General features: G+C 41.4%; 1 protein-coding gene across 1 annotated transcript in view; it reads right to left on the reverse strand.

The window, feature by feature from the left end:
* The window catches only part of GPT2 (glutamic--pyruvic transaminase 2), a 43,523-nt gene that overhangs the window by 23,554 nt on the left and 1,370 nt on the right, over nucleotides 1-18,599 (reverse strand). Inside the window, exons 2-3 of the mRNA XM_026652850.2 lie at nucleotides 2,660-2,749; nucleotides 603-711 (exon numbers count right to left, since the gene is read on the reverse strand). Of these exons, the coding sequence (XP_026508635.1) occupies nucleotides 603-711; nucleotides 2,660-2,749 (199 nt within the window). The remainder of the gene's footprint in view (nucleotides 1-602; nucleotides 712-2,659; nucleotides 2,750-18,599) is intronic.

Here is an 18,599-nt window from a genome sequence, read left to right on the forward strand (position 1 = left end):
CATACTATTAACAGCTCTTGAGGAAAATTATTAATTTTAATTATTACATACATATAAACTATCACACTGTAAATAAATAATGTACGTTTCCTTTTCATTTTAATGTAAACAATCATAATGATAGAAATCCCTAGCAATATGCACTCAAAGAAATGCTTCAAGATCTTTGAAACCAAACAATTTGACTGGAGAATGCAGTTACACTGGTGGCCCACCTTGTGGCCGCAGCCCACTGTTTGGGAATCTCTGCCTTAGACAAATAAACAGAATATGGGTCATTTTTCTGAGTGCCCATATACTATGATAATGGCTATCCAGAAATGTGTATATAATAACCATCTTGCTGAGAAGTCTGCTTACTGCTTGACCTCTCAACAGCATGCACCCGTGGTTGCCTACCATCTTCTGCGTCAACCCCATCTTGTTAGTAGAGAGTCTTGTAAACACTCCGTGTTCACAATTCCATGGACCACTTCTTCCCCACCCAAGTTCATCTAATTACATCCTTTCTAAAAGGCCCATCACTACACAAGCTTAATATATTAAAACAGAAAATGTCAGACCTATAATTAAAAACAATTGATGCTAGATAAAAATCTTACCTAAGCTATTCCCTCCACACCCCTGCAAGATCCGTCTGGCTCTCTTCTTAGAGTCTTCTGGGAAGCTTGGGCTGTCCAACAGGTTTGGGTATGTACAAAGTGCAACCACCTACAGTACCAAGAAAAACTTTGTAAATTGACTATTGCTATCGGTTGCTCAATGCCACTGGATGGTTATTTTTAAGCTGTTAACATGAAAGTTAGCTCCTTTGAGATGAAGGATATCAATAGATTAGGTCTCAAATTATTTAAAAAAACATTCCCGCTCTCCCTCCCAAAAAACATAAAAGGTGGAAATATTTGTCATCAGAGTTTGGAACCTAATTAATAACGATGAGAGCAGCAAATGCCTTTTTCTTATTTGTATTACAGTTGATTGAGATTGGGGCCCCACTCGGCTAAGCATTGTACAACCATATAGTAAGAGATCATTCCTGCCCTGAAAAATGTACAATCTCAATAGAAAAAGGGCTAAAGAAATAGTTATTTCTAGCACCATTTTACAGATGAGGATAAGATGACTTACCTAAGGTCACTCAGGAAGTCTGTGGAAGAAGTGGGAAATGAACGCCGGCCTCCCGAGTCCCAGCCCTAGTCATACTTCTCTGAAATAACCTTTGCAGTTTTTATTTTACTAATTTGAATTGCTAAAGGTATTTAAATAAGAAATGAAAGGAGAGCAGAGGGTAGAAATGGAACCATGCTCTAAAGGAAATAAACTATGATGAAGAAATTTAAGCCACAGTGAGGGAAATCAAGAGGTCCCTACTGAGAGCAGCTTTAATTTGTCTCAATCTCTGCCTTGTTTTCCATGCATTCTCCAGGATGACATGGATGGGCCATAGTATCCTTGCTGGTCAGCGATGGTAGCAGAATTAATGCATGTATGTATATCACAGGGAGAAGGGATCCCTGAATTCAGAGCTAAGTTATTTGATGTTTTAGTTGATCAGAATTCATTTGTTATAATGAGTTGTGGTCATTTATTATCTTTATGAAAGATAATGGAGTTTGCTAAATGACTTTTAAAAATTATATATATTTAGAAAATGGTGAGCTGCACTGTTTTTATCATCTGTGTTTGTACAACGTGTAGTACAATGTGGCCCCAATCCTGATTGGAACCTTTGAGTGATGCCATAATATTAATAAATAAAATGCAATTTGAGGATTTTACATGCGTAAATGCATAAAATGTTAATTGAAAACGTACTTGTAGCTACAAGTCTTTCGTTGTTCTTGCTTTGGTATAGTTTCTACAATAGAACTCATGCCTGGATGCTAAACACATTCTTCAAAACTAGCCCAGAGATGTTAAGATATTAAGGTCCTTAAAAGATGCACACAACCCAATTTACGCATGCAAATACCTCTGGTGCACACTCAGATTAACTATTTGTGAACAGAGGTCTGCTATGCATTTAACTCCCTACGTGCAAATACTTGGTCCGCAGGCTCAGAAGTGGTATTTGAACACACAAATCAGGCACATGCAATTGGATGTGTACAACTGTTTGTACACACCTTTGAAAAGTCAGGCCCTAAAAGGACACTGTTGGATTAAAAACAGTCTATTTTTTTCCTTACCTATATTACCAATAACTGGTTTTCTGGCAGAGGATGTGAGCAAAGGGCCAGAAGAGGGCATGCCAGGAGGTGGACATTTCAGGGGCATAAAAGAGGGAGAATACTGTAGAGGGACACATGCAAAAGAGGGCCACAGTGGGGACTACTAGAAGGCAAACTATTGGAGTTTTGATGGTAGAGGCACTACTGGAAAAGCTGAACTGGTAGTTCCATGTATCGCATACCATGTATGCATGGAAGTAACGTCCATTCACACAAGCAAACAAATAACTAAGCATGAAACATGTATAGGCTATAAAGCACAACTGGTAACATAGTGAAAAAACAATTGAGTAGTTTTGTGTTAGTCATATTGGGGGAAATCAAGTGTTTAGCTACAACAAGTTTCTCTAGCAAACCATGTCTGAAATTTTGTGATATTCTATAGAGGAAACAAAATTAGAAACAATATTATTTTATAAAATTATTACCTGACGAAGGAAAGTGATGGGCTGCTGTCCCATTGCATGTGCATCACCAATGTTGGCCTTAATGACCTCAGTAAAAGGCTTTTTGATTCCCTGAAGTGAGACAATGCACTGTTAGTTTTAAAGTACACCAAGTTTTTCTAAAAAAGCAACATAGGGTCCTGTGGCACCTTTGAGACTAACAGAAGTATTGGGAGCATAAGCTTTTGTGGGTAAGAACCTCACTTCTTCAGATGCAAGTAATGGAAGTTTTTCTATACACCGTTTATTTTACCACTTAACTGCATCAGTTTAAAAACAGCTATAATTAAAGCAGTACAACCCCAGAGTGTTGACACAGTTATACTGGTATAAAGGTGCTTATATTGGTATAACTTATTTATTTTTTATTTATTATAATGCAATAACAATAATTAGTAATATCTAACTTTTTCACTGCATTTTTCATCAACAGATCTCACAGCACTTTACAAAAGAAAAACAGGACACATTTTCAAAGCATGGCCTCTAGTTTTACCCCCACATTTGCAATACAAAAGATGGATTTGAATGTATGTGTGTGTGTGGTTCTGGGCACAGACTCAAAGAAAAAAGGTAGACTTTGAGGTCCTTGGAAAAATGTTCCCTCTTTCCCCGCTAATAATAAAATAAGGAATTATTATTATTATTGTTAATTAATTATTATTATTATTATTATTAAGCTAAAACAGTGGTTGTGCTTAGTTAAGGAAAGATGTCCCTAACCTGCTGTGACCCTAGGAGTCCTTCAAAACCAGCTGGCAGAGGGCACACCATACCATAACTCCCATTAGGCTGGACACATGCATTGAATCAACACCTCTTGTCATAAAAGGTGTTACATAAGGTATCATATGCAAACCAGTAACATGCAGGTCATTACCTGTACATACATTACGCAATAATACTAATGTATAAAGAATTATAAACGTGTGCTGAAAATTTGTTAGAAGATACTCTGCAAGCAATGCATAAACCCAGCCTGTCCTAGACAAAAGAATGTTATTTTGCCTCTTTTCCTGTGTCTACAATGTAAATTGAGCCAGGTAATACCTCAGAGGACAATGAAAGATACATCTACATAGAAGGAAAACAAAGTCATAGAGCTAAATGAGCAAGAAAACCCATTTTAATAATCACGATGGAAGATTGAGCTTGCACCCCTAGGAAACTTCCTGGCTCTTGAAATGGAGACAGTAGACTTTGGGAATTATAAACAAACGCAAAGAGCCATGTTAGCATCTATCGTCTAGGGCAGTGGTTCCCAAACTTCAACAACCTGTGAACCCCTTTCACTAAAATGTCAAGTCTCCCGAACCCCCTCCTAAAAATGAATATTTCCAGGGATTTTCTCCTTTACCTGAGTATAAATTATAAAAGCAGTGATCTTGGAAATATAAAATTTGTTTTTATGACATGCTTATGACACACTGTTTATTATTATTAATCATTACAGTATTTTTATTACATTATGAAAACAGCAACACTCTTCCAAGATCTCACTTTCGTAGCTTGTATCACTTTGAATAAGACTGTTATAAGACAAGGCTCCTATGTTTCATCAAGGAGTATCAGATGTGAAACAGCATGAAGGTATTTAAGAAGCCAACTCAAAGAGTTCCTCCTACACAAGCATTCAGATCTTGAGCAGTCCAGGCAAACAACGCACGTTACAACAAAGCTTAAACTTGTTCTTCATAATAATTTTAAAAACAATACTAGCTGCCTATTTAATTTTAAAAACAACAAAAAATATCCACCTTCTTTTCCATGTCTTATAAGAAGTCTTGAAGTTTAAATCTCAGTGTGATAGATATGCTTACTTTGATCTGTTTAGCTCTTGGAAGTCCAGGGGCTCCAGGCTGCTGGCCCCATGCTGCCCAGGGTTCCTAGGGACAGCTCTGTCCGCCATTAGGGAATTCCCCCCCGCCCCCCGAGAACCCCCTGTAACATTTTGTGAACTCCCAGGGGTTCCTGAACCCCAGTTTGGGAACCACTGGTCTAGGGGACAAAGGGGAAGTGGTGCCCATTGAGCTAATGAAAAGTGGATCCTCTTGGCCTCAAAACCAAGAGTAGCTGGAACTGAAAAACCTGTTTAGACAAAAGATTGCAACCTGCTGAAGTTAAGTTTTAGTCACTAAAAAGCATGTTTTGTTTTGTTTTACTTTTAACCATATCCGTGACTTTTATTCTTACTTATCACCAGGGATCCTAGAAATCCGTTTGCGATGGAAAAACAAGGAATGTGTGTTTTTATAGAGAATCTTTAGTTTTTATATTTTGTGAAAAAATAAAAACATACATTAACTAAATTTTACTGAAAGTTCCAGTGTCACTTATACAATGTGCGTAACCTCTCCCTCTTATGGTTGATTTTTGATTGCGCTTTAAATTTACATAGCTAGACATACTCCAATAAACTGCTTCCGGCGTACAGAGGTTATTAAATGGCATATAGGGATTTGTGTTTTCATGCAACTCATTTTTCACTTCAGCCTCCAGATGTGAGTAATTAAAGTTATGAAAAGATGCTGAAAACGTTTTTAAAAAAATCACCCCATAAGACATGTCACTGAGTTTGGCAAGGACAAATTTCATATTGATGGTAGGCTTCTAACTTGCTTAAAATTTTTAAATATAACAATAAAACATTTTATTCTACTGATACCTCTATATATTGTGACTAGGGAAACTAAAGTTCAGCATTTTATTTTAATCTCAGAAAAACACAGATTTTTATGTTTTTTTATTGGAGAATTGGGGGGGAGGGGGGTTATCACGGAAAACTAGGATCCCTGCTTATCACATACATATCTGTTCTTTGTTAATAAACATATTCTTATTTTATTACAAAACTATCTCAGTTCTGTGTATCAAACTGAAGGGCGAAGTCCTCAGCTAAATTAACAGGGTGTGTGATCGGTCTCTGTGGAGGCAATAAACTTAACTTCTGTGAGGGTACAGTAAGAGAGACTGGACACTGCAGGGGAGATGGTTTTGGAGAGACTCAGGACTATTGGTCTCAACCTTAGGAATAATCAGGCTGGTGGAAGCCAGGGTGAGGCCATTGTGCTCTGAGCATGGTATCAGGGCTCTGAGCCAATGCGGCAAGCACACAAGCACCCGGGGTCACACGGCAGAAGGTGACACAACCTCCTACTGGTTTGGGTGAACCCCCATAGTATTACACTTGCATAATGAGTAACAAACTCTAGGGGGGGAAAAATTCTTTAAGCACGTTTGAAGTCGTTACATACCAGTTTAGGAAGAATTTAGAAATATTTTACAAGTATTTTTAGGCCTTGTCTACACAGGTATTGACCCAAGTTTAAAGAAGCATGCTGCCAACAATGCCTACAAGTTAAAGAGAACCTTTCCTGCACTATGAAACAAACAGAATTAGCAATAGTTGCTAGATCAGGGGTCGGCAACGTTCGGCACGCGGCTCGCCACGGTAAGCACCCTAGTGGGCCGGGCCAGTTTATTTACCTGCTGATGCGGCAGGTTCGGTCGATCACGGCCCCCACTCACCGCGGTTCGTCGTCCCGGGCCAATGGGGGTGGCGGGAAGCAGCGCGGGCGGAGGGATGTGCTGGCCGCAGCTTCTCGCCGCCCCCATTGGCCTGGGACAGCGAACCGCGGCCAGTGGGGGCCACGATCGGCCGAACCTGCCACGTCAGCAGGTAAATAAACTGGCCCGGCCCGCCAGGGTGCTTACCCTGGCGAGCCGCGTGCCAAACATTGCCGACCCCTGTGCTAGATTCTATTATGGCCCAACTGGGTTTTAGATAAAGTTTGATCTAGCTTCTGTTGACAGGGCTAAACCATGGTGAAATCAAGTTTAAATGGTGGCCTTGGTAGACACCAAGGCTACAATACACTTTTAAAATGGATTTCATGTCCATCTGGTCCCTGTCCACACTCGCCAGCTCAATCATGAGCCCAATCACACACTTCTGACTCTAACAGGTTTGTCTGAGTAAGCAGTGAAGCATAAGGTCATAATCAGAACCCAGCTCAGCCACAGCCAGCTTTAAACAGGTCCCATAAAGCCGTGTTATAACTCAGCTGAAAGTCCCACTGGAGACTGAGCCTTTGGGTTCAGAGAGTTTGGATTCTATGACCGCTTTGTTTGCAGGGGCATACTGCAAATGACCAGAGACAAGCAGTTCAATACACCAGAACACAGTTTTGTGGTAAGGTAATGAAAATCTTAAATTGCACATAATCACATGCATTACTCACCCTGCCCCAAAGCAACAAAAGTCTTACACACCTGCCCCATAACCTTATCTCAGGTAAAAGAATAGTTATAGAACCTGCTGGCGGGCCATGGGGAAAGAAGCCAGTCAGGAAACGTCAGCAGATGATGCAATGAAAACCATAATGCCCCCATCTACCCAGAGATCCTCCATAACAAGGCCTTTATACATTTCTGGCCATTCTGTAACTTATTTCCCACCCCTTCTTCTTCTCCAGACTGGACCTGAAACTACATCTGTGAGGTGGGCAGGATGAAAGGAGAGCATTTGGGGTCAACAGTGGTGAAGCACACTGGCTGGGGTAACTGAACAGGAGAGAGGGAAGGGAGGGGAAGCAGGATGACTTGAGGAAAATAAAAGACAGGAAATAAATGTAAACAAGTTTAGTTCTTTTGATTGTTTGTTTATGCACTGTCTGCCTAATTAATGTTTGTGTCTTGTCTAGTTAGACTGCAAGCTCTATGGCTAGAAAATGTGTCGTACTACATTATGTGTTTGCACAGATACTAGGACAGTGTGGCCATGATTGGGGATTTTAGATGTTAACTGATGTAAATGTTAATAGTAAAAACACTAGCATTTAAAATTTTTGATCTGTGAAATCTAAACAGCTGGCTGTTTTTTCTAGCTGTACTTCTCCTATGACAGTGGTTCTCAAACTTTTGTACTGGTGACCCCTTTCACATAGCAAGCCTCTAAGTGCGACCCCCCCCTTATAAATTAAAAAAACACTTTTTAATATATTTAACACCATTATAAATGCTGGAGGCAAAGCGGGGTTTGTGGTGGAGGCTGACAGCTCGCGACCCCCCACGTAATAACCTCACGACCCCCTGTGGGGTCCCAACCCCCAGTCTGAGAACCCCTGTCCTATGAGGAATTGAATCCATTATAAGAATAGAGGGAAAGCACTTGAACGCTAATTTGTAATCAGAGCTCTCTTTAAAAGGAAAAAAAAGAATAGAAAAAAAAGCTTTAAGTGCACTGGTTTTAGGACCAGGCAATGCAACTGTCTTCTTTTGTCTGCATCAAGTGTTATGAACAGGACTTACGTTACTGTTACATTTCTTTACCAAGAAGTCAGTGGGTATTAGCATAGAGACTGGATGTGGTGAAGGTAACAATGGTCGCCATGGGACTAAGATCTTAGTCGATTTCTGTTACAACAGATGATGCCATTCAGAGACAGGCAAACAATAACATTCAAGCTTCCTTTGAAATGGAGCAGGTAGAGAGGCAAGATGCAGCTGAAGGTCTTACCTTACCCTGACTCAATAGACTCAAAGAATGTGTTTTTCAAAATTTTAAGCCAACACAATTTAAAAAGACACACCCTTTTTGCTTGTCAAGACAGAGCCTTCTGGATTTACACAGGAGAAGTGCTTAGAATGAATTACAGATCCTTCATAATTCAAAATCTGATTTTTAGGGTTCAATAGTTTTACTGGACTGGAATTACATCCTTTCCTGTTCCTCAGCATCAAGTATCATTTCTGACTAATAAAATAATGGATTGGGAATATGTTGCTTTCTTCAAATAAGCTGGAGGTCCACAGAGAACAAAGGCCATTTTCATTTGATTTTAAGTTTAAAATTACAAACAAAAAGGCACAAAGAAATGGCCAAAATCAGCTCTGGAGAATGTAGCCAAAACTCCTATTGACAGTAATGGCAATTGCTCTTGCTTACAAGGCTGGATTTGGTTCACTGTATAAGAGTTGGAATTTTGCCTTAGAGTAAGACACTATATTATGCTTGTTTTGAGCTGTAAAACACAGTTCAAAGGGACCACATAACAGTTCCCCAGCCATATATTAGCAAAACTGGAACAGAAACATCTTGACAAAGAAGACAAATGACCAACACAAACAAGTCATGCAGCTTGTCACTTTTCGTCCATAAATGCTACAGCATTCCTTGGTTTAAAAAAAAAAAAAAAAAAAAAAAGGAGGTATACAGAAACCACCTCTTCATTCTTCAGTGAAATGCGAGAGACTAGCCTTTCCGCACGTACAGCAGGGCTCCCACGTTAGACTGTAAAGGGAGGGAGGGAGGGATTAGTTTAATGAGGTCTAGCTAACCTCATAGCACTTAGAGCCTACATTGCAGAAAAGTAAATATATTACCTGCTCCTTAAATCTAGGCTATGACTTCCCTGCCAAAAAGTGTATGGGGGAGTTGGTTTGGGGTTTTTTAAAAGCACAATAATTATCTCACTGTAAAATCCCAGTAGAGACAAGGTACCTGTAGGTTTTACCGTGTGGTAGCTAGACAAGGTCAACACTATACCCTCCCCTGCCCATGATTGACCTTGCCTAACTTACTTCATGGTAAAACTACAGTGCCTTGTCTCCACTGGGATTTTACAGTTGGATGGCTAACGCACATTAGTTATCCCACAGTAAAAACCTACCTTTCTTTAGCAGTAAAGATAGAGCCCTAGTTAGTTAACCAACAAAAGGCATCAATTCCTTGGAACCCTGTCTGCCACACATGCCCTCACCTTTCCTCACTCTGGAGTTAACAGAGCTGTGGAAACCTGTCAGAGGAATGTAGGAAACAGGAATAAATTTATGCATAATAACACAACTGTAATCTTTTCCATTTCTACTTCAATGTGTCCTCCCCTCCCCCGCTTTTTTTTTTTTTTTAAATGAAGGAAGTGCCAGAAGTGTGCAAGTCTAGAAAATAGGTCTGGAAATAGATGCTGTATTGACAGCTCTGTATACTGAAGTAGTCTTTTGCGGGAGGGGTAGAAGAGGAGGGTGCAGGGGGAGATTAAGAACCAGTGAACACAATAAGCTGTTGTGCAAGTGTCCAAGTGCTTCACCTCAAGTCTGGGGATGAAAGACTCGCTCTTTAGCCCTTCTGCTGAGATTGTCAACAAGAGGGATAATTGCAGGGATGGTGGGTTTTGACTGGAACTGGACTGAAGTTATGATAGGCAATAACTTTCAGTTGCTACCTTCTTGGGCTGGATTTCAACTGGCAACCTAGAAACAAAAGGTTCCATCATCTCCATTAACACTCCCTTTCCCCAGTCTGTGTGTCATCTCCTTTGGAATAAGTTCAGTTTGCCTCTTCTACCCCTGCAGCTCTCCTCCTTTCATTGAAATCCCCACTATCCCTTTATTTTCAGTCTTTGCCCATTCTTGTCTGTCTCTCATTGTTTCGCCTTCATCACCATCTCTTCCTCTCTCCTCTCACAGGTCTCAGCTCTCTAGCTGTGCCCACATTAGAGAAACGTTTCTTTTTTTAATTCCTTACATAAACCAGGCCTGTCTGTGTTGTGGATTGCACAAATAAGAGAAGGTTACATAATTAATGGGACGAGAAGACAAAAAAACACCACAACTGAGCTGGGTACCCCAGAGGCCAAGTACTTTTTAAAAAATGACCTAAAAAGCACCACCCTCGGGCACCTAACTCATAGGAACTTCAAGGCCTGAATTAGCATTCTAATCTTCTGTTATTAAACCAGCTCTCAGCAGCAAAAAACCTGACCTGCTTACCACAGAGCATGGCTTTGAGTTTGTGTTATGCATGTATAATTCAAGCTGACAAGAACTGTAATTGATGGGGAAGGAAAATGAGGAGTCTGGATTCTGACTTGAAATAGCAGTGATGAGCCTTAATGTCCCCTGGTCTAGGATGAGGTAATTGGTGGTACTAAGAGCCAGTGGCTAGACTACAAACAACAGGAGTATGTTGCAAAAGATGATTATTTTTATTTAAATGTACCAGCAAGATTCCAGTCAGAGGAATGTCCATGAAAATAAAAAAAATATATGTAAGATTTAATTTTAACATTTTTTAAATAAAGGAATTATATAATACTCAGTACATGTGATTAGGCCTCCCATTAAAGAAACTCCTAAATTATAGTGGAATAACTTGGAAAAGATTTTGCCATTATATTTCATGAGAAGACTGAATTATTGTGTCTTGTGGATTGCATTCTGCTGAACATATATGGCAGTGTTTATCAGGGCATGTTGTAATTAACCTTGAAAAATAAATTGGAAGTTTAGGGATTTTTTTTAAAAGTTGCATCTGCTTCTGAAGAATGTTTTTCCACTTAACTATCAAAGCAGAGGAAATAAGTTCTCTGTGCAAATTTTAAAACTAACTGCACATCACATAACATTCTCTTTACTCATGTGATTTTACACAAAAAAACATCAAAAAAGTAATGTTTGCCAAAAATCATAAAACAATTCAACTTTCTCATCCTAATCTGCATCAGTTTTCACCAGTGTTACAGAAAGCAAGATTTCACTACTCCAGTGGTCACCAACCCATCGATCTTGATCGACTGGTCGATCCTGGGGACTCTCCCAATCAATGGCAATCTCCTGCCACCACAGCACAGTGGGGCTGCCTGCCGCTAAGGCAGGCTCCCTGCCTGCCACAGCCCTATGCCGCTCTCAGAAGTGGATAGCACGCCCCTGCAGCCCCCCCGGGGGTGGGGGAGCAAGGGTCTCCACGCGCTGCTCCTGCCTGCAAGCACCACCCCCGCAGGCCGGGAACGAGGAACTGTGGCCAATGGGAGCTTTGAGGGTGGTGCCTGCAGAGAGGGGCAGCGCGCAGAGCCATGTTCACCCCGCCCCACCCAGGGGCTGCAGGGGCGCGTTGGTCCCTTCTGGGAGTGGCGTGGGACCAGGGCAGGCAGGGAGCCTGCCTTAGCCTCGCTGCGCCTCCGACCAAGATAAGTGCCGCCCAGTGGGAGGCCGCATCCTATTGCCCAGGCCTGAGCCCTCTCCCAGAGCCAGTACCCCATACCCCCGCCTGCACCCGACCACCCTCTCAGAGCCAGCAGCCCGTGCCCCCTCATGCACTCCAACCCCCTGCCCCAGCCTTGACCCCCCTCCCAGAGCCAGCACCCCGCTCTCCCTCCTGCCTCCCAACACTCTGCCCCAGCCCGGAGCCCCCTCCTGCACCCAAACACCCTCCCAGTGCTTGCACCCCTCACCCCTCCTGCACCCCCAGATCCTGCCCCAGCCCTGAGCCCCCTCCTAGAGCCAGCACCCCAAATCCCCTCCTGCACCCCAACCCGCTGCCCCAGCCTGATGAAAGTGAGTGACAGTGGGGGAGAGTGAGCAACGGAGAGAGGGAGGGGTGGAGTGAGCGGGGTAGATCCTTGGTTGCCCTTAAATTCAAAAAGTGATCTTGGGCGTAAAAAGGCTGGAGACCACTGCACTACTGTATCTTCCTATTACATAACATGTGCAGGCAAATGAGGAAGAACAGTTCTGTCTTGATGAGGTCAACAGCTATCTGCTGGGAGATGTTTTTCTACCGCTTTCTCCCCCTGCTCAGGACATATTAGGCTAAACATCAATTTTCATATTAAATTAGCCATCCTGTGTTTGAGTGTGATCAATAAATCATGTCATTGTTGGTTTTTCCTGAATGTCAAATCATATTTCTACATGTCAGTGTCTAAACTGTTTGTTATTGTACTTTTCCATAGCTCCAGGACACTGTCAACTCACATTTAGCCTTAAATTAGGCTAGTAAGTCAGAAGAGATGTTTCCATACAATTTAAAAACCTCAAAAGGAACAAAAAAGGAGTTACCAAACAAACAGTCACACCAGTATTTTTAACCCAAACATTACAGCACATGAAACCTGAAATTAGGACTATTAAAGTGAAAATGATTTCATTACTGCCATTGTCCAAACAGAGGTAAGTACAGAAAGTAAACCAATGGCTTAAACCGAAGGCGGCACGCAAGCTGATTTTCAGTGCCACTCACACTGCCCGGGTCCTGGCCACCTGTCAGGGGGCTCTGCATTTTAATTTAATTTTAAATGAAGCTTCTTAAACATTTTAAAATCCTTATTTACTGTACATACAACAATAGTTTAGTTATATATTATAGACTTATAGAAAGAGACCTTCTAAAAACATTAAAATGTATTACTGGCACACGAAACCTTAAATTAGAGTGAATAAATGAAGACTCGGCACACCACTTCTGAAAGGTTGCTGACACCTGGCTTAAATAGTGAAGAGTAAAATGAATATAACATTTTCACTTGAACCAATATAAGTTGTTACTGACAACATGAATAAAGAAAACCATTTGTATACAACGTGTGACTTAATTTGACAGTTTCACTTTAGAAGATACTATTGTCAGAGTGTATGTTTAAATTCTGACCTGCAGATCTTACCCCTCAAACATACTTCAATCTCCAGGCCCATTCAGTTCTTTGCCTACCACAGGGGTGGGGATCCTTTTCTATCAGGGGCCACTGACCAACAGAAAAAAAATCAGTCGGGAGCCACACACAGCTTCGCAAGGGGGTGGGAGGGGCAGAGACTCGGGGCTTCCCCCCGCAGCGGGGCAAGCAGGTGCTTCCAGCTCCAGCCCCGTGGGAGGAGGGAAGTTGGTACTTAATTCCTGAACTGAAATAACATTTTTAATGACTATTAAAGGTTTACAAAGGGGCACTGAAACTTTGTCTAAACTAGGGGGAATGTATTTGAGGCTGGGGGACACACACTGGCAATTGCTGGGAGGTGGCAATAAATCAGCATTAAAATAGAGTACATTGCATTGGGTGCTTCGAATAAGATGGGACACTGCTGTCTCCTTAAAGGCGAGTGACTGCAGACCCTATTGTGGAGTTCAATGGGATAAACTTTAGTCACCCTGGTCTGAAAATGCTTCCTACATATATTGCAAATAAGAGTTCTGGGGTTCTGGCAGTGATGAAACTATCTGAGCACTGGGAGTATTTTGAGCTCAACCCCTCAGAATACAATGGTGATTTGTATTAAATTAACTTTTGTAACAATAGAGCAAAGAAAATTCCATTCCAAGAATGTGTTGATTTGAAAAGTAGGAGAGGTCAACAATGAGCATGCATTTCTACAACAAATATTTTGCTCTTCAATATATTCTGTTTAATTTTTAATTTAAAAATATGACTATCATCTATCTTATTTAAAAAAAAAATTAATTTCCAAACCAGCACTAAAAAGGGTCAACAAAAAAGAATCCCCCTATCCTGCCTCTTCCAATCACTATACCACCACCATGTGCTGCTTAGTCTTCTCCTTGGCAAAAGCCAAAGCGAACTCTGCACCATGCCTCAAAAGTCAGCAATCTCTAGAAGCTGGGAGAAGCAAATTGTAGATGTTGAAGGCCCTTCCCCTGAAAGCACACTGCCTCCAGCTGTTCTGAAATTCAAACCTACAACAGCGACTACTACCAGAAGGAGCACAGTTACTCTCAACTATCACAATGGTGCTCAAATAGGGAAAGGGTCTACATGGTAGCCAAGACCCAAAGCGTGGAAATTTTATCTTGCAGTTGGTCAGAAAGTGAAGTTTTTCCTGCGGAAAATATTGGTCAAAATCTGAAAATTTTCTATTTGAAAATGCCACTGCAATGTCTCATGAGAGCTACATTTCATGTATCTCATGGCCCACTTCTTTTCTATGGCCCAGTCCTCCTGGCTGGACCACATTTCCTATGATGCAATACAGTCTTCTCCTGCTTGCTAAGCCACCATGGGAGAGACAGCCCAGCTGGGGAGCCCAGACCATAGAAAACTGGGGCATAAGTCACCCAGACTACAACACCCATGAGACACTGTGGTGGCATCTCAGAATAAAAATTCAGTTTTTAGCCAAAGTTTTTGGGGTGTTTGGTTTTTCAACAAAAGTAAAAATCTTTTGCAGAAAGCTGACACTTTTTGCAACAAAAAAATTCATTTAGTCAAAAACCAAATTAACATTTCAGCCAGCCCATTTTCTATAGATTTAAAACTTGATTTTTTTTACATTGGTATAATCCAGTGAAATCCATGCAGTTCACATAGAATATGCTCCACCTGCACAACTAAGCAAGCAATCTTATTCTTTTCTGGCTGGAGTGTCAAAGTGGTCTTCAGGATTAGACCCACATACATTACATTGCAAGAGAAACTTAAAAAAAACAAGACCACTCCAATGTCCAAAATAGGAGGGAGTTCAAGAAAAAGCATTTCCTTAAATTATCAAAAATAATCAAAACCTCTTCAGTCAAGAAGTGAGGAGGAAAAACTGTGTGTAACCCTGAAATGAAAGAATGATACTGCAAAATGAATAGGACACCACTGGCCACCATGTCAGAAAAGTACAATAAAATGACAAAGACATCAGGATAAATCTTCCAAACCACAACGGACACCTATCCTGGACACATTGCCTGTGGGAGAGGCTTTTTATTTTATACTTTGGTAATGTGTTCAGCTTGACATGCCAATATGAAATGTAATTGTACTGAAAAAAATTAATGAGACTGTTGGTCACTTCTTAATAACTATGGCACAGTTTATATTAGACAGAGCGAGTCTAATGCAAAAGAAGACGGGGGGGAAAAGGCAACTCTGAACACATCCACTTCCTAAGAATGAGGAGCAGTCATGAATATGGAGGTGCATGGGGGGTATGAACCTCACTGGCAAGGCGTTGGCATCCCTTCTCAACAGAGAGAGAAGGGGAAGACACTCCATCTGCCACATCCTCCAAGCTTCTTCTCCCCACCCATCAGCATCACTTCTGTCTGCAGTGGGAATCAGCCAAGCTCCTTCTCAGCCATGTCCCTAAACCTGCAAAAGGCCATAGCACGCACTGTGTTTTTTGTGAAAAGGAAACAGAACTGAAAGTCATCCAATCACATACTGACGACAATGCAGCCAAATATAGACTTAGAGTAGGCATCTGATGACATAAGATATTTCAACTATAAATTATGGTACTCGGAATTTATCATTCTGTTCATAAAAAGCCACCCACTGCTTGTATAGAACAGCATTCTACTAGCTGAGGTATTGTTTAAGGAATAGATGTTCGAAGTGCATAATTGTGCCTGTCAGAATGCTGTTAAGGATTCAATGCAAGAAGGAGTGAATAACTTGAGCACAACAGCAAGAAAGGAAAGTGTTGACTGCAGCTGCTTTTGCATATTTAGGTGGATCACAACGTTCTTTGCAGATACACTTACTCAGCTTTCTCACATCTCCTCCTCCTCCCGCTTCCCATTAGGCACTAGTTGGCTCAGTAAACTATGTTTGCTTTATTTGTCTTCAGCCGGTGCATAGTCACGTGGACCTAAATACAGATGGCCATTGATAATATTCCATTGTGCTGTTTTGAGAAAGAAAAAACTTGTTTTTTACATGGAAAAATCTGCCACAAAGCAGGAGCCAAACAGCTGAAAATTGCATTTTATAAAAACCATTAGCAGCGACTTTTTCTTATGTTAACAAGGGGCTCTCAAAAGGTTAGCCCCTTTAGCCAGTGAGGTAGCTTGTGTATCATGCATGCATATGCTTACAGAGAGAAGGATTGAAGAACTGGGAAAATATATTCATTTGTTTTCCAGGTTACATAAAAAGGCTTTTTCCAACCATAATCAAGGTAGGGGACAACACTAGTTAGCAAAACAAACATATAGTCACTGAATATGCTGGAAGTGTTTATATTTTATTCCTAAAATCATAGATAGCACAGAGTTCCATTGTATGACAGAGTGACGGTGACAATCCTGCAAGTGAGTTTTAGAGGCCAATCCCCAAGAAATGTTTTGAAATATAATGCATCGGAGAGATAGCACAGAGGGGGCAAACTCCGTAAGAGGCAGAGAAATCATCCCTTCAATTTAGGTGTGAAATTAAAAACAAACAAACAAACAATACCACAGTCTTAGGACCTCCCCTAGAGCTCTCTCCAGGACATGACTGAAAGACGGAGTTTATATTTAAAGGGGCTTTTGAAAAGTTTCTTTTTAGCATTACTGAATTACACTCAGAAAATCATTTGTGCAAAGCTCAACCTCTCTGAATCCAAATCATCCATCATATAAATAACGACAAAAGAGAACCAAATAATTTGGAAAGGCAAAACTTGTGGTCATTTGTTGCATTTAGCCCATCTATAGTATTCTTCTACACACATTTGCCAGTCAGTCTTCACAAGGCCCCTCACTAAGATCCTCCACAAACCAAAACCAGAGGTAATATCTTTCATTAGACCAACTTCTGCTCAAGAAAAGGACAAGCTTTCGAGCTACTCATAACTTTTCCTCAGGTTTATATATGTTATAGATTATAAAAGTCTGTCCACATTGATCAGGAAAGCTGTGGTGTAAACAGTGCTAGAAATAACAATGCCTAAATCACTAAAATGTTTTTTTTAACATCAGTAGGGATTCTACAGATGAGGAATCTGAGGCCAAGGTGTTAAGGCCAAAATTTTCTAAAGCAATGACTGATTTTGGTACCTAACTTGGAACACTCTGGGCCCAGTCTTCAGACATGCTAAAAGATCCACAACTCCCAAATGTAGGTGCTCAATATTCCAAAAAACAGGCCCAAGGTCTCATGTTGGGCACATTTAAAATAGATGAATAAATAAAATACCTAAAGATGGAGCCACACAACCTCAGTGACCATTTTAGAAAACATGAGTCTAAGGCTATGGCTACGCTAGAGAGCTTACCTTGGTGAAGCTGCGCCACTGTAAGCTCTCTAATGTCCTCGCTCTAAGCCCATGGGAGAGAGCTCTCCGGTTGGCTTAACTATTTCAACACCTATGAGCAGCGGTAGCTGAAGCTCTCCCACCGACATAACATTGTCCACTCCACGCTAGCACTTATGTCGGTGTAACTTATGTTGCTCACGGGGTTGGTTTACTCCAGGGGTCGGCAACCTTTGAGAAGTGGTGTGCCAAGTCTTCATTAATTTAAGGTTTTGCGTGCCAGTAATACATTTTACAGGAACCAGCAGATGGAACCCCAGACTGGCAGCGCGGGCAGCAGAGGAACCCCAGACCGGCAGACTGAGCCACTCAGACTGAGCCGCTCAGCCTGCTGCTGGTCTGGCGATCCGGCCGCCGGCTCCTGCCAGCCGGGGTCCTGGCCGCCGGCCCCTCTCAGCCCGTTGCCGGCCTGGGGTTCTGTTCATCCAGGCAGACAGCGGGCTGAGCGGGCCGGCAGCCTGGACCCTGGCTGGCAGCAGAGTCCCACTAAAAATCAGCTTACGTGCCGCCTTTGGCACACGTGCCGCAGGTTACCGATCCCTGGTTTACTCAGACCTGAGCAACAAATTATGCTGACATAAGCTGTAGTGTAGACATAGCCTTAATGACTTCAGCTTGAAAAAAAAGAAGGGAGTAACAGGAACCTGAAGTTTTCAAAACTATGATGGGTATAGTGGATGTAGTTAAGACCTTTTCAGTTCTAGAAATAATACATGTTTCAGGGATATTCACGATATTTAAAATTGAGAACACCACTTAAACATATAGTAGCTCTAAAATTAGAGTGAATATTTTAAATGCACCCACTGTATAGGGAAAACTGATCACTTACCTTTTTAGCCCACGAAAGCTTATGCCCTAATAAATTTGTTAGTCTCTAAGGTGCCACAATTACTCCTCATTGTTTTCACCTTTTTGTGTAAACACAAAGGGGCACTGGATTACACCAAAGACTGTTAGAGGGGCAAGGCAGAAAAAGAAAAGTAAATACTGCTTTCACAGTGTATATGTCAGTTGACCTGTGCAATGAGGCAGGAGATAGTAACAAATGTTTTGGAGAGAGCATTTGTTTATTGTCTTTTTCCTCTTCCACCTCCAAAGAGGCCTGACTAGTTTTATAACTATT

Source organism: Terrapene carolina, unplaced genomic scaffold, assembly GCF_002925995.2.
Source record: "Terrapene carolina triunguis isolate 2854851 unplaced genomic scaffold, T_m_triunguis-2.0 Scaffold130, whole genome shotgun sequence".
NCBI classification, from domain to species: domain Eukaryota; kingdom Metazoa; phylum Chordata; order Testudines; family Emydidae; genus Terrapene; species Terrapene triunguis.